Genomic DNA, 16,993 nt, shown 5'->3' on the forward strand with positions numbered 1-16,993 from the left:
AAAGCTTCCCGGACAATCATGAAGATGACTCCACATGGTCAAACGTAGATTAGGGGGAGTGTTAAAACTAATTACATAAATTAGGGGAAAATCTCCTCTTGATGTAACCGCTCGAGCGGTTTCCTCCCGCACGGACGTCTCTTTCCTGACTCCCTGGAACCGACGCATCTCCTCTGTGTCGTCGCGTCTCTCCAGGAGTTATATATACTCCCTGTAACCATCGACAATGATAGATCAATCACTTTGATTAAGTTTCAAGAATTATGGGACGGATATCACCATTGTACATGTCTTTATGACACCTTGATTGTCACCCATCATTTTATAATAATAATAAGATAATAAGAACAAGAAAAATAAAAGAAAACTTCTCACGGTTCGTTTTCGTTACACGTAGGCATCAGACCTTGCTACCTTCCACCGACTTCATCATCTCAACTTCCCAATCCCACCCGTTCCCCCTTAGCCCCACGCCACCGCCGTCTCCTCGCCGGCGATGGACCCGCTGCCCCCTTCGCCGGTGAACTGGGACTCGCTCGACGCTCTCGTGCTCGACTTCGTCAGATCCGATCGCCTCATCGCCCCTCCTGCCTCCCCATCGCCGCCCTCATCCCCATCCTCCTCCACCACCACCGCCACCTCCTCATCCCCATCCACCTCGACCTCCTCGTCCTACTGCTCGCGCATCCTCATCCGCCGGGCCCGTCGCGCGCTCGAGGCTGGTGACGTCGACGCCGCCCTCGCGCTCCTCCGAGCTCACGCCCCTGCCGCGCTACTCGACCACCGCCTCCTCTTTCACCTACACAAGCAGGTACCTAAACTCTTGTCTGTTCTCTCTCTCTCTCTCTCTCTCTCTCTCTCTCTCTCTCTCGTTTTATGTTTTCCCACACGCAGGCAGGATGTCAATTGTGTTGTTGTGCAGAGATTCGTGGAGCTGGTGAGGAAGGGTACGGAGTCGGACAGGGAGGCGGCGCTCGACTGTCTCCGCACAGCTCTCGCACCCTGTGCTCTCGACGCCTACCCTGTGAGTGCTGCATCGACCCTCTTTCTCTCACCTTAAGAGCCCCTGAATTGATTGATTATTGCATTTGCGTTGGTTTCCTATTGGGTATACTAGTCTGCATGTGTCCGGTTGGATCACATGAATTCTGCGCGAACCTTGTCTGGAACGTAGGACTTTGGTAGCAAGTTTGCAGCATTTTGTATCCTATAGGGTTTCTTTGAGCAAATATATTGGAACAAGATGCTGCAACAAACTGTTTTTTACCACTTTCACTAAATTCCTTCGTACAGCTGTACTTCTGTTTTCCTACAAGCACCGTGAAAATAGAATTGAATTACTAGAGGCCTGTGCACTATGCCATCTTCCTATTTCAGAAGGTTTCAGTGTTTATTAACCTAATTTCCAGTTTTTTCCTTCTCCAGCCTGGGAGGGCAAATTTCAGATCTATTAGACACTCACATATTGAACACAAATACTGAAAAGGTAGAGGGTAACTTTGCATCATTCCAGTAATGAGCTGTTGTGAATTAGGGGTAGAAATCCATCGTGCAGAGGACGACTTGATGTACAATGACACTACCTGAAGGATGTCATTGCTTGCGTGTCTGTGCTAGGCTAATTTATTAACAGAGTACTTCAAATGTCTCTGAATTGCTGTGTTGCAGATGCTGCATCTCAGCTTGCTGTTGCTCCTGTCGGCCCTAACTATTGTTGTGTCCGATGTCCACTGCCCACAATTGAGGATGCATGTGTTTTAGCTAAACTGATATGTCATACCTTTAATGTGAACTTTCCTGTGATATATATATTTTACTTTACTATCATCGAGTTCCTACATATTCGTATACAGTCACCTTTATTTTCTGTCATGCATATTCATTGTTTTCATTTGAATCTTGCATAATGAATATTGGTGTGTCGGTATGTTCCAAAGGAAGCTTACGAGGAATTCAAACATATACTGCTGGTTTTAATATATGACCAAGATGATCAATCTTCCCCGGTCGCCAATGAGGTATGCACAATCCTAACTGTCCATATACACTTTTTAAGAATAATTATAAGGCAGCTTAGATTTTCTTTTCATTTATCTTTGAGCATATCTAGTTCTTTAGGTAGCGATTTAGAGGTCCCTTTTCTCTATTACTAGACTTGAGAGAGGAAATGAAGCTTTAATTGTCCATGTAAAGTAAGGATTCTGAATTATTTCACTTGTCCAGATAGCTTTCGACTGCTTTTGTTTCATGACAGTTTTGTGTGTATAACTAGAGCAGCTTTAAGATTGACCTACTCATGCTATTAATTGCTATGTTTGTTGCTTTGTGGAACCTCTATTTTTGGATGGGAGAGTGCTATTTTACATCTCCAGCTTTATTGCAGGGTGTTTGGTTGGGCTTTTACTTGGCTTTTGCACTTTGGCTTATAAGCCAAAAAAGCACCTATTTAGGTGCTTTTGGCTTTGGCTTTTTGCCTATTTAGAGACAGAAGCCAAAAGTCAAAGCCGAAAACCCCTAAATAGGAGGTTTTCTTTGGCTTATAAGCCAAAGTGCAAAAGCCAAGGAAAAGCCCAACCAAACACCCCTGCAAGCTGCTACTTTTTGATATATGGCCTAATTCTTCCTGTTGAAATTCTTTGCTCGGCAGTGGTCTATAATGAGGAGATTTGAACTTGCTGGGTTGCTATCGTCCATATTAAGAGCTCATTTACAAGCTTATGATCCTATTCTCTCCATGTCCTTAAGATACTTAATAAGGTACTTCATATGTTACATCCTCATCTTGCCTAACATAGGTTGCTGGGCTACTTCCTCATTGTCTGACAATCTTACATCATTTTGTAAAGCATTCACAAATTATTTTGCTCGCGCCAAGGAATTTCATCACCTATATCTGATCTGACTGAGCGGCTATTATTTGAGGATCGTGATCCACCTGCAGTTACTCAGGAATGTTCAGTAGAAGCACCACCATTTGATGAGGCAAGTCTTGTTGGTAACTTCTATTAATTATACTGTACTATGCTCCATATGCCAGCTTTTAATAATCAACTCTTAGGTTGATGTTCAAGCCCTGGCACATGCGGTTGAGTTGACAAGACAAGGCGCTATCGACAGCTTGAAGTTTGCAAAAGGAGATTTGTATCAAGCATTTCAGGTCTTATTACCAAATAAATTGAGTATAAACTAGTATTTATCTATGAATATAGATATTTGTGTTACCACTTCCATTTCAAATACCTGTCAAAGGGATAAAAATGTTTTGGATTTTTTTGCATGTGTATAAGCTGCACCTTTAGTTAGTTCTTACTCCTTCAGATGGTTTGTCAATCAAAGCACTATTTTACTGGCTGGAAATATATATTTAAGATAAAGTTCATTTTACAGTCTTGAACTGCCCTTTAAGTCCAGAAAACAGCTACTCTACGGGTGTGTTTGGTTGGGAACCAACTGGAATGGAATCCCATGGTTCCATTCCAGAGGAACGGGGTCAGTTCCATTCCTGTGTTTGGTAGGGGCAGAAAGGTGGAATTGATTTCCGTTCCTATGTTTGGTGGGAAAGGTAGAATGTGAAGAATCTAGTTTGGCTCAGCTTTTTTCAATTAGACATCATATAATTCAAATATAGCTTCAGCATAACATCATGCACAAAGACCTAGTACTGAAAACACTTGTAATTGATTGTAAATTGTAATATTCAATTGCCAATTGGTGTGAGATGTGAGCTACAGAATAATTTGTACTTCCCCACAAGTATGGTTAAAAGTGTTACCAACATCCGCTAGAAGCCGGAACACAAGTTTTGGGAGTACTTGCTTTCCTGTTAACAAATCATTACTTCACCACGGATTCTCAAAGGAAAGTTACTGTGGGCAGCCCTTTATGCCTAAAATACCGAAGAATTGCATTATCTCAGCATTGGCTATTTAGGTTTGCTGCTGAGTCGTGTCGTCTTGGCCATGGTAGAATCTTCTTCACCAGATGTGTGCCATTCCGGACTTAGAGATATGTGTTCTGCCTGCTGCCATTAGAGATATATATTAGCGTCCATTAAGTAAATCTGAAAATTCAAATCATGGTATACAGTAGTTCTAGTAAGCTTAAATCAACATGTCTTGAAAAGAAAGGACTGTTTAGTAACTTGAGTGTATAACCAGGCATGAACATCATATAGATCTCTTCCTCCCTCCCTCCCTCCTCCCTCCCTCCCTCCCTCCCTCCCTCCCTCTCAAGGACATGAACAGGAGGCACAAGCTAGAACATATACAAGGGGGAGGAGGGGAGGTTTGTACCTCCAGGAGAAGAAGCAGGTGCTTCGCCTGTTCTTCTGCCTGTAGCCCACCGTAGCAGCCGCTCGCCTGCCGCCCCCACTCCCCTTCAGTCTACCAACCCATCTGCTTCCACTGCGGCGGGGTAGATCAATAGAGGGAAACGAGGGGGAGAAGCTGGGCAGATCGAGAGAGGGAGATGTGGCGTAGATAGGTTTCGGAGATGAGAGAGTGGGGAAGGTGACAGTGAGACTCAGTTCAGCATATTCCTCCGATTCGTGGGCACGGGCCAATTCCGGATCTTTGTCGAATATTCACTTCGGGGGAATGAGTGGCTTCCGGTTCCTCTTGTCTACCAAACACGAGAATGAGGCCCAGGTGCAGTTGGACCCATTCCGTTTCACCCCGTGACTCGAACCAAACACATCCTAAACAAAGATGTTCGCCTTCCCCCTTCCAACTATCAAAATTGTTCACTTCTCTCACCTGTGCCATTCCATTAGTATTTTTTGGCACCTTCAACTATCAAAATGTAAACTTGTCCCATGCATGTTGGCAGTTACATCACTGCTTTTGTCTACTAACTATACTCTCTTCCCATTCTCCCTCTTGTGTTACTCTTTTCCACTTTTGACCTCCTCTCTTTCCAAGCATGGGCGCCTCTGGCAACCTCTTCCATGCAGCTTCAGCTGAGGCAAGGCCATGTGCGGAATGGAGCATGTGACGACTTCATTCTCTGTTGTCTGTCATGAGCTCTGTTGTGTGGAATCACCGTCAGAGGACGAATTGCTGATGGACCTACAACGGAACCACGGCGCCTTTGATTGAGGATTTGTGATGCTGCGTCACAATCTCTCAGTTGCATTCTACCCCACACAGCAAGATTCTGTGATGTAACAATGATTTGTCTGTTTGGGCATTTCGTTGAGCAGGGTAGCAGTTGCATGCATGCTGTAGGCAAGGAGCCCTAGCTAGCATGGACTGATTTTATAAGGAAGCAAATTAATGGTTTGTTGATGGGGTCGCAAGCTTCAGAAATTAGCATCTATAAGCAAGAAAATGGAACAACTAATCTTGGAAGATAAAATTCAGAAGGCGTGAAGTTGCAAAAGGATAGGAAGGCGTGAGTGCACCCATCGAAGAAGCGGCAAGCCGCAGCATATGGATTGTGCCGTGAAGTGTGGTGGGGGTTGAGAGATTAGAGATTAGGTGAAAAGTTAAAACGTTTTGATAGTTGTAGGGCAAAAGGCGAAAGCTACTGATGTGTGCTTGTTGCTAGTTAACACGTAACAACTGGGGGCTGTGAACGAGCTGAGCTTGAGCGAATATACCCTGGCTGGACTCGAGCTTGATTTAAGCTTCGAGCCAAATGTCAGGCTCTAGCTCGGTCAATGGAGCCTACAGAACAACTCGAGCTCACAACTCACTGGAAGTTTGAAAGAACTCGGCTCATTGGGGCTCAGCTAAACCGCCAAAAAGATATTAATTATTTTTGTCTTAGCAGTCGTGCCAATGCGTTAGGCATAGACTTCCAGTGCCTCAGGTCGCGAGCCTTCATTCTCTTATAGCCAAGTCATCCAGCCTCACCCTTGTATGACGGTCGAGGTGGTACTAAACAGGTACTGACCATCCTGTTTTTAGCGAGCAATAAATGACGGCCATGTGATTATGTGTTCCTTGCTTTTTTTTGAGGGCTATGTGTTCCTTGCTAAGCATAGCTTCTTGTGGACTTGAGCTTTTGGAAATCGTGGATGCCCTAGGTCATACAGTGTGTGTTATTGCATGCGTGCAGGCCTTTGGGCTGGGCCTCTCGTTGTAGACCCAGGCATATTCTGTCGAGTCTAAACGAGCTATTTGAACTTGCTTGGCAGATGTTCACGAGCTTAGTGAGTAATGACGAGCTTGAGTTTGGCTTGAATTTTAGTCTACTGGGGCTCAAATCGAGCCCATACCGAATTGAGTCTGACAGCCCTAGCAACAGCAAGGCTAGCTCTCTGTTTGTATTTATATTTCGGCAATAGTTTCTTTTGCCTTCCTGAATATCCATTATCTGTAATGTATGTTTACTCTGCAAAATGCCAGAATGAACTGTGCCGAATGAAGATGGACCTGTCACTTCTGGATAAACTTGTACATGAGTACTGTATATACAGGGGAATCGTTGAAGGCTGTTCTTATGCCCTTCCTGGTAATTGACTGAACCTGTAGTTGAGCATACTTGACGATCTTATTGCTTCAAAGTACTTTCATATAGTGCTCTCACCATTTGGCATTAGTGAGCTATCTCAAAAATAAATAAATACAGTGCTCTCTATTGCTTAGTTGACTCTTAGAATTATATTTATTTAATCCTGTGTGCACTAAAGAGAATCATCTTTTGGATAATCTGTAGGAACTGCTGACTTGCAATGTAGTCAAAACGTTGATGTTAGTTTCGTAAATAATCAAGGAGCCAATAATGAAGCACAGCTTGATTGTGAACCAGCTGGCAAGCAGTATGGCGGTTGTAGCACCAGTGATATTACTCATCATGATTCCTGGTCGAAGAGATTACGCAGAGTTAGAAGCAGTACATCAGGGCAGGGAAGGCGAAAGAGATGGAGAGGTCGAGCAGATGATCTTAATTATGCTTGTGAGACCCAAGTTGATGCAAATCGTGATACCCTTTCTCCTGCCTTTGACATGGACGAAGATGTTGTAATAGGAGAACGTGTAAGCTTTATTTTCAAATAATTGTTTTTTTTAATCTAAATTGTTCAAAAAGTTTAATTCATGATATTCATAATAATTTCCCTGTTTTAGGATACTGTGTTAGATACTGGTTTGTCTGATACTAGGAATATGCAAGATCAGAAGTATGAGGTTATTTTAGAGATGAGGGACCTCACACGCAAAGGAATGGCTTCCAAAGTTGTGGATGAAATAAACAGCATAGATCCTGATTTCTTTTCGCAAAACCCTATTCTTCTGTTTCAGCTAAAACAGGTGTGAGCCCAACATTGCAATCACGTTTTTCTGCAGGCCTTGTAGGTAGGAAGGAAGTACCTTAACACATTTTGAATCTACCATTTCAGGTTGAATTTCTTAAGCTAGTAGCTGGTGGTGATCATGTAGCTGCTCTCAAGGTTGCATCTGCTCACCTGGGACCTCTTGCTGCCAGTAACCAAGCTTTACTGAAGCCTTTGAAGGAAACTTTGGTAACACTGATTCAACTCAGTGAAGATGTACTCACAAAGGCAGTATCGTTGCCTGTTCTTGCAAGTTCTCTGCAGGTATATTTGATGTTTATATGTTGTAAGTCGATATGAAGTCTCACCTATCTATTGTAATCGGTCGCCATTTTCAGTATCCGTTGTGTACTTGTGGTATTAGACTTCAATTTGTGCCATATCTCCTATGTTCACGATAGAAGACACCATCACCCCTTCTGTGGTTGGTTAGTAGCAACAGTACAAGGAATTGGGCCGTGTTCCATAGTGTTTATTTAGTGTGAATTTGGATGGTATCATGACATCTTCTCTTCTGTAGCTTGCAATAAGCAGGAGGCTTGGTATTGAAGAACCTCAGCTGATGAAGATACTTAGGACAACACTTCATACACACACCGAATGGTTTAAGCTTCAGATGTGCAAGGACCGTTTTGATCATTTTTTGAAGATCGATTCTCTAAAAGAGATTGATCCACCTGTGAGTCACACTATGTCTAAGGTTCTTACAGATGAATGTGGAAATGGATCTTCTCAGATCACAACATGCTCAAGTGGCAAGGTGCTGGATGAAGGTAGTAGTCCTCAGGTGTCATCAGAAGTTGTCTGCGATGAAACCGCTATACTCAAAGTTATGGTAAGTGGTATATATCCTAATAGCGTTTGTTTTTTGCTGCTGATCAACTCCTTTCATGATAAGCCATGGAATTACTTGTTATCACTCGTGTGCCATCATTTTGCAAAAATTGGTGCCATTCATGCCATCAGTGACCGTTAGTCAAAGATTATGTTTGGCGTGGAAGACCCATTTACCCTTTGTGCATACCAATGTTATCTCCACATTTTTAACTGATTGCACTTCTGCTAATGGCTTCCCCAGTGGGTGGCAACATATACAATTCAAATTCTGAATCTAACTGTCACTTCTATTTAAAGGCAAACACCCCTAGTTTGCATTGGACAAATTACTTAATGCAGTAGCAGCAGGAGACGAAGCAATTAACAATAGGTAATTACGGTTAAACTTACAACAAAAGAGGCTGTAGGAAAGGCGATGTCAATGAGGTTGACCTATGTTGGATATTATAAAACACTTGGCTAAAGGAGAAATAGCATTCTGAGGGCAAATTAAATCGATGGAACTCAACGAATTTCAGTTTGTGGCTTGGCGTTACACATGGACACCCTTACCAGTAAATCCCTCAGTTCAAATATCAGACATTTTACAGTGCACAGTTTTAAGTATGCAGCTGTGACCATTGACCACTACTTTTTGTATGAAGATGGAGGTAAAAGATCACAAAAAATAGTGTACCTAATAACTAAGAGTATTTACAATCACAAGTTTAGTGGTGCCGTGTGCACCTAACTTACCCAAAGATTTTTGTACTAGTCAGTTAAAGATAGAAAGGTTTGAGTTTGACGCATGATTTTTCAGAGGTCATCTAATCTGTAACTGAGGTGGTATTTGTGGTTCATACCTTGTAAATAACTTATATCCAAAGGAACGAAGTTGAATTTCCTACTTCTTTTATATCCAGAGGAACGAAGTTGAATTTCCTACTTCTTTTATATTTATACAATATGCTTATGCATGTACTTCTAAGATGAAATGATATGTACACTGCACACAAACTCTGTCAGTACTACCATCTTCACACCAGTTCCACATATGATTCATCGATTAATTGTATAGCCTTATCTCCTGTTGGCAGGAATTCCTTGCTTTGCCAAGGGCGGACGCTATCCAACTACTCATTCAGTACAGTGGAAATGCAGAGACAGTGATCCAACAAATCTTTTCATAGTGCTTTGTGTAAAATACCACAGATTTTATTTTATTTTAGAAAGCAAACTGTTTCTTCATACTTTTCCTTCTTTAGCTGTATTTGGACTAGGCGCCCATTTCAACCTTTTGTGATTTCTTTTCTGGCTCATGTAACACTGAAACTTAGGGAAAAAAAAGTCAGCAAGGCACGAAAGAATAATGGAGAAGTAACAAGTGATTGAAACCATGGCGGTTGTGGATGAATTCGCCAGTGGTTTGACCTTTGCTTGGCCTTTTGGTGTATTCTTTGATTACGGAAACAAATGATCATAAAAAACTGACATGGATATACCTTCCTTGTCTGTGGAATCATGTAACAAGGTGTTGTACTAGAGCATAAGTATCATGTAATTTTATTCAGCGTGTGGCTGCTTTGTGTACCATGTAGAACTTACATATGCTAAAATGGTGGTATCCTGGTGTAAGTCAACATTATGCCCTGAACTTGTCCCGGAATTTGTATTACAACCTTGAAACTTCAATTTTGTTGAAAATGCCCCTCAAACTCACAAAATCATAACTCCCTGTATCCATGGTTCACTGGTTTTGTCCCAGCGAATCATGTCTATGTGGTTGAATCCGTTTTTTACTAACGTTTTGATAATTGTTGTCTCCTATCTGCCACCCAAGATCTCCATGCCACTGCCTTGGGGTCCCTTTTCTTTTGCTTTCCTACTAGTTAGAATAGTTCATTATTTCAGTTGTGGTTTGGTTCCTTGATGGTATTGACGGGGTGATTGCGGCAATGATTTGTGTTGGAATACGGTTGATTTGTGCTGGAATAAGGTGTCTTCGACTTCACTTCTAAGCGTCAGGATTAGGCAAAGCCCCAGGCAGCCTTTGTGCATTGTAGCTACGGCTCAAAAGACATACTTCCTGCGCTTGCTTACGGAGGATCTAAATCAGTGCACAAAGGAGATTGGCCTCACGTCCCAGGCAGAAGTCTGGGGTTTGTTCGACCCAACATCGTTGAAGGGCTAGTATTGGTAATTGTTGCTAGATATGTTTCTCCTTGTATCTTTGTAGTTGATGTGTCAATTAAGGGAAGCATTTGGCTGTCTTTTGGTGCGGTGACTTTAATTTTTTTGTGAACAAAAAATTATGGCATCCGGCTGATGTGTCTCATGTGTCTCTTCTTCCTACGGTCGGTTCAATTCAATTTTCAAGCTCTATCAGGTGGCACACAATCATAGGAAAATACAACTAGTATAGCTCAAGGGTAGTTCCATTTTTTAGTCGTTTGTGTCATGTTGTCTTTTGATTGTATTGGCTATTATTTTCTTGACAATTATTAGATGCCTTTGGGTATCTTTCTAAAAACATGCCACCTCACCTGTTTCTCCTCCTTTCCGTCAACTCAACTTACTTACTTGTCTCTCGTCGATGTGAATATCTCGCCCGCCACCTCAACCTGAGCTCCCCGCTTCTTCCAAGCAACCAAGGGAAACATGCCTCGACTGCTAGCACGAACGGCTCGTACGACACCTAGGTTAACTCCCGCGACATCGACCTCCACTCTTGAGCTACTCCGATTGCACAATGTAAGTGGCTTGTTATGACCTTTAGCTTATCTAATTCACCAAGTACTTTAAAGCGATAGATAAACCATGGGCTCAGACATTTGATTGGTAAATTTATGTAATGGGCGAGGCCTGCGTCAAGGTGACCCACTTTCCCCTCTGGTCTTTAATTTCGCGCCAGACGCCCTATCCTGCATTCTTAACAGGGCAGCAGTGTCTGATCACATCACTCCCATGATCTCTAGTATGACGTCGAAAGGCGTGTCACATCCGCAATACACCGATGATACCATTATCCTGGTGGAGTATAGTGAGCAATGTCTCGCGAACCTTAAGTTCATTCTTTTATGTTTTGAAGCCATGTCTAAATTAATATCTTAAAAAGTGAGGTTACTTTACTTAACAGATCCCCCACCGAGGCGATCCATGTGGCCCAATGTCTCAACTGCTCTCTGGGCTCCTTTCCTCTTAAATATCTGGGCCTTCTAGTTTTTACAGAGCCTCTCCTTGCTAAGGACTTTGCCCCGACGGTGCTTAAAGTGGGCAATAGGGCTATGACATGGCGTGGACGGTATAATTGCAGTGTGAGCAAAGTCCGCCTTATTAACTCATGTCTCTCGTCTCTTCCTATGTACTCACTCCGTCCGGAAATACTTGTTCTAAAAATGAATATAATGGATGTATCTATAACTAAAATAAGTCTAGATTCATCTATTTCTAGGACAAGTATTTCCGGACGGAGGAAGTACCTAATAGGTTTCTATCAGTTATCCAAAGAAATTAACGAGGGCTTTGATAAACACCATAGTGCTTTTCATTGGAACTCGGCTAAGAACAAGCTTAAATACCGCCTGGTCAAGTGGAAACTGATGTGTAAACCGAAGTGTTTGGGAGGGTCTTGGTATTCTGAACACTACGGTCATGTCTCATTATCAAATGGTGGTGGCAGATCTTCCATACTTTGGAGAGTCGGCTGAGAACAAGCTTAAATACCGCCTGGTCAAGTGGAAATTGATGTGTAAACCAAAGTGTTTGAGAGGGTCTTGGTATTCTGAACACTGCGGTCATGTCTCATTATCAAATGGTGATGGCGATCTTCCATGCTTTGGAGAGCATGTTGTGGCGTGACATCCTTAAGGCAAAATACTTTCCTTCTGGTAATGTTAGAATAAATCCAAGGCGCTCCATCGATCATTCGAGGATCAAGCAATCACACTAGACACGACACTGAGATTTGTTAACGAGGTTCATCGATATGGCTACATTCTCAAGGCATGACTACGGGCGCTCCTTCATGTGCCACCGTCACAATACCGCACCCGCGCTATCGTGGGCTTCGGCACACGCAGCCGGCTCCCCTTGCGCTCCTGTGCTATTATGCTGACATATGTTACATCGTGTGTCTAGCCCCGCTATATATGAGAGGCCTAGGATACAAGTGTCCTATTAGGACACGACTCCATATCCTACTAAACACAATACAACTTCAAGTCCAATCATAACCTACCTTGTACACTATATTTGACACAACTCTAACAAACATCACCTTGGCGAATAGTATTCATCACCTTGAATTTGTTCATGCGTCAAACTTTCATGTACATTGGACTTGAGCTTATCTAGGAGCACCGCTGCTACCCCGAGACATCATATGACTCCACATGCAACTTGTAGTCTCTTTTTTCTTGACCATGGTCAAGACTCGAGCGAAATTAAGTTCCACATTACTATAGATTGCGCTCCCAATTTCCAGACTATCCGTTCAATGCCATCACATACCAACCACTGACCTGCATGAAAGTGAACAACTCACATATTAGATGTGTGGGTACCCCGACTTATAAGTCGAGATCACCGAATGCACGTGTATAGTGATCCTAGAGATCAATGCTCACTGATCACACAGAAACTGAATAACAGAAGTCTTACATCCATACATACAGTCTGATACAAATAGAGACCATTAAGGTCAAGTCTTACATAGATAGGGCCTCGAAGGCCGACACACCAAACATAACTACCAGCGGAAATCTTGATCGAAAGCGTGAACCCGAGCCATCTTCCTTAAACCTACAGGCATTCTGATTGGAAGCGTCCTAGTTCGCGTGTTCGTCTCCTACGAACTCTTCTCCATATTCCTGCTCTTTCGTGCCTGACCAATTAAATAACCAGTGACAAGCCAATGAGTACTTTAAATGTACTCACAAGCAACCTATGAAGTGGAACAAGGTAATAATAATGCATGGCATAACACTAAGTAAGTAGGTTTTGAGGGACGTTAATTTTTGAGTGCAATGACATGATTAAACTTGTAAAAGCATGCATCAACTTGTCATACATAACCATATGAACCAGCTTTGGTTACCATCATAAGCCGGGGTTGAACGTCTGTCGGGGCGAACGACACCTATGGGACCGAGAGGATCCCTTGTGGTTCAGCGAGGGAGAGGGACGCACTAAGAGTAGAACAAGCAACCAAGCAGAAGGGGAGATTTATCCAGGTTCGGGCCGTTCGGAAGCGTAATACCATACTCCTGCTTTGTGTGTGTATTCGATGTGTTCCAGGGTCGGCTGATTCCCTTCGTAAATGTCGGATGATTAACTAGCCCCTCCCCTTAAGTGCATGCCCTGGGCCTCCTTTTATAGGTCAAAGGGGTCTCCAACAGTGGCATCACAGGACTCCCACGGGGTTCACAGTGAAGCAGTGCACTCACGGGGCGTACGACTAAGTACAGTGTCTCTACGTCTAAGCAGACACATTAAATGCTTCGTCAGGTGCTCCAGACATGGAACACGGACGCGTCCCCTCGGCACTCTTTTCCCAGACATCGCTCGACACACGTCTTGCGAATCGACACATATCAAGTGGTGAGGGGCAGCTGGCCGCCGGGAGCGGGCCGCACTGGAGCTTTGCTAAGTCCCCTGGCAAGGATCTTGCCGGGGCTTCGCTAGCCTTCCGAGGCAAGGATCTTGCCGAGGGCTGTGTCTGCGGTCTTCAGTCTTCTGGCTTGTTGACTTGAACATATTTGTGGTGGTCTTCTGCAGTCTCCCAGCAAGCCTTGCTGTGGGAGTGGCTGCAACTGCCCGTGCACAAGTAAAGGAGCACTAGAGGCCCAAACTTCAGTGCACCGACAATGTCCCACGTTCAATTCCCGTACCAAGTTGTCATACTTAGCTCAAGTATCATCTTTCTCATATCATCCTCTTTTCTACATACTCTCTCTCTCTCTCTCTCTCACACACACACACACACACACACACACACACACACACACACACACACTTATTTGGTTTATGCGAAAACAGCTGGACGTAGTTTAAGCAACACCACCCAACTATCCTTGACCGTGGACACGGCTATTCGAATAGTTTTACACTCTAGTGAGGTTGCGTGATGTACCCACGAGACTCGGGGAACTTTCGTGTCATCCATGACTCGCAGTATATCACATACCCGAGGTAAGCACCCGAACAATGCCTTTCCCTTAGCGACACTAAACAAAGAGTCCACTCGATTGGTACCCAACCCTCATGATGTACATCATACGAGCCTCGCTCTAGATCGTACCATCCATGAAGGGACAAATGGTGTGCCCGATGCCTGTGAAAATAGCTCATGGTCGCCCTACTTGGCACGACCCCGTCATGAGTGACCATGCCACTCTCGGCACTAGTAATGCGGGCTCTCTGTTAGCATCCACCAAAGTAATCAACAAAGCCCCATCCCATAACGGGTATCTGGTCGCACATGTAAGGTTAGGACGGTCGACAAATCTTAAATCTAATCCCATTTTCGAAACTACTCACACGAAACTTTTCTAGGTACACCTCTTCTTCCTCAAGTGGTCCCCCATTCTCACACCTTCTCCCTCACGCATTAGTGTCACCCGACGGGGTTTTCGAAAAAGCTCTAAAATCATTTCTTTCATTGCCTCATGCATAATCCCATCCCTTTTGCATAGTGGCTACTTGCATACTAGCTATTTCCCACCCGCACAACCCTCATAGGTGGTAGGGTCATGCTAATGTGCAAGTATCAATAAAGGTTTTCTGGGAGACAACCCACCAAGGTGGTCACCGACTCATCATGAATCATATGCAACGAAATATAGTGCTACATGTCATGCAAAAATAAATGCTTTCTTAGACATGGTCAAAGGGCTGCTTGCCTTGCTCAACAACATCTCTGGGTCTTCAAAATCTTCTGGGCCAAGTCCTTCGCGAGCAACACAATCTATCGTCGTCATATTAACGAGCAAAAATAAGCACACCACAAAACAGGGAAAATAACTTGTTCAGAAAAATTTCACCCTGTTTTTTGTAAAATACTAGGGGGATTGTAGGCATTGTAAAAATAACTAGGTTTCATTTTTAAGGTATAAAAAGTTGTGAAAAAGATTTTAACAGAAGGTTAAACTGTTTAAAACTAGGTTTTAAAATAAATCTGTCTATAAAAGTTTTTGTAAAAATTACACAAGTGATGTTATTAAATACTACACATTATTACAATATTTGTGGTGAAAGAATAAATGCATTTGGAGACATATTGGCTCCTATGTAATTTTTCCAAAACAAAAGAAAATGGAAAAAAATAAAAAGGAAAAGGATAAGGCCTCAGAGCAGCCAGAGGCGCCAGCAAGTGGGCCAACCAAGAGAAACCAGCCCAAGCGGGCGAGGTTGTGCGCGCGTGACAGGTTTAATTTACACCTGCACGCGGACCCTGCTTGCGAGCGAGAGAGAGGAGACGAAGGAGAGGTTGACGAGCGGGTCCCACCCAACGATCTTCTTCTACCTCCCAATATGGGCGAGGGGAAGCTCACCAATGATGATTGCGGCGATGGTGGGAGGAGCTAGCGGCGGGAATGGACTCGGGAGGGAGCCGCTGCTCTGCTGGAGGTCGAAGGGTGGCCGGAGATGCAACAGGTCGCTGGCAATGAGCACCCGTAGCGGAGGAGCTTGGGAGGTGATCGGAGTTGGCACTCCAGGATGCAAAAAAGCACGGGGAATGGAGGGAAAAGCATCAACAACTTGGTGCGGTTCCAGAGGGAGAGAGAGAGAATAGCCGGAGATGCCACCTAACGCGGGAACCGGCGGCGCGAAGCGGCGGCGCCGAGCTCGATTCCGAGCACCAAGAGGGGGAAATGGAGTGGGAGTGGTGCAGGGGCGATTGGGGTCGGGTGAGAGCGGAAGGGAAGGAGAGAGAGGCTCGGGGTCCTTTAAATAGGAGAGACCGCGGTGCACCGAAAGCTTGGTGCACCAACGAGCTTGGGTTCGAGGCCAGGGGCACACGGGAGAGAAGCGAGCGAGTCAGGGGGTGCTCATGGGGCCAGTCCAGGGCGAGAGGAGAGAAGGGGGGAGCAGGGTAGCCTGCACGTGCGAGGCCCGCGGTTGGCCGAAATGGGCGACGTGGGGCACACACCGTGGGAGGCCATTGGAGAGGGAGAGAGGAGGGGCCGACAAGGGAGAAGGTTGCGGATGCCCACGCGCCTTGACTTGCGCAAGGGAGAGGCTCGATGCGGTTGGCAGTGTTGGGCAGAGGGCGGCTACAGTGCGGTTGGGCACTGTAGCGTGCTCCAGAGCGCCCAAATTGCATGCCAGGCACGCCAACGACGACTTTTGCGCGGCCAAGCGTGTCCAGGGGGTCAAGGGGGAAATAAACAAGTGGGCAAAGGCTTCGGATGCTCTGGAGATTCGAGAGAGGTGCGATCTTGCTGTCCAGGAGGAGATTTGGGAGTTTTACCCCCCCCCCCCAATAATTGAGCTATGGTTGTGGGAAAGTTACTCGGGTGAGAAGAATCACGAGGAGAAGCTGTGGTAGAAAAATCAAGTGAAGGAGATGAGTAAATGTGGTGAAAGCAGCAAGTTTACCAAACTACCAGAATGTGTTTAATGATTGCTTGGACAAGTTACCTTTACCCAATTGCTTTGAAAGTTGACAGGATTGCATGGTGGTAGAAACCAAGAGAATTCACCAAGTTTCAGCTCATTTGAGCAAAGTTGGCAATGCAAACATGAAAATACCCTAGAATTGACAGAATCAGATTCCTGATGACTTTGGTGATGAAATCAAGTCCCACAAATGCACAACTTTGTGTAGAATCCTTATTTGGGGCCTAGATCACCTCTGCAAAATTTGAGATCAATTGAATAAACTTGACACTAGACATGAAA

The 16,993-nt window shown here is 44.3% G+C and overlaps 1 protein-coding gene across 1 annotated transcript; it reads left to right on the plus strand.

The window, feature by feature from the left end:
• Positions 1–394: 394 nt before the first annotated feature.
• Positions 395–9,796, plus strand: LOC123431427. The gene is made up of 12 exons (XM_045115207.1): positions 395–811; positions 923–1,024; positions 1,938–2,018; positions 2,648–2,757; positions 2,847–2,982; positions 3,059–3,157; positions 6,351–6,456; positions 6,661–6,980; positions 7,071–7,253; positions 7,343–7,540; positions 7,797–8,111; positions 9,190–9,796. The coding sequence occupies exons 1-12, from the start codon at positions 497–499 to the stop codon at positions 9,280–9,282; spliced, it is 2,058 nt and encodes a 685-aa protein (XP_044971142.1). The 5' UTR covers positions 395–496; the 3' UTR covers positions 9,283–9,796.
• Positions 9,797–16,993: the final 7,197 nt, after the last annotated feature.

This window comes from Hordeum vulgare, chromosome 1H (genome assembly GCF_904849725.1).
Source record: "Hordeum vulgare subsp. vulgare chromosome 1H, MorexV3_pseudomolecules_assembly, whole genome shotgun sequence".
Lineage (NCBI taxonomy): Eukaryota > Viridiplantae > Streptophyta > Magnoliopsida > Poales > Poaceae > Hordeum > Hordeum vulgare.

Coding starts and splice junctions, on each gene's coding strand:
- LOC123431427 (XM_045115207.1), top strand. CDS start 497: ATGGACCCGCTGCCCCCTTCGCCGGTGAACTGGGACTCGCTCGACGCT. Junction 2,758..2,846: donor TCCTTAAGATACTTAATAAG/GTACTTCATATG, acceptor CATTTTGTAAAG/CATTCACAAATTATTTTGCT. Junction 7,541..7,796: donor TTCTTGCAAGTTCTCTGCAG/GTATATTTGATG, acceptor TCTCTTCTGTAG/CTTGCAATAAGCAGGAGGCT.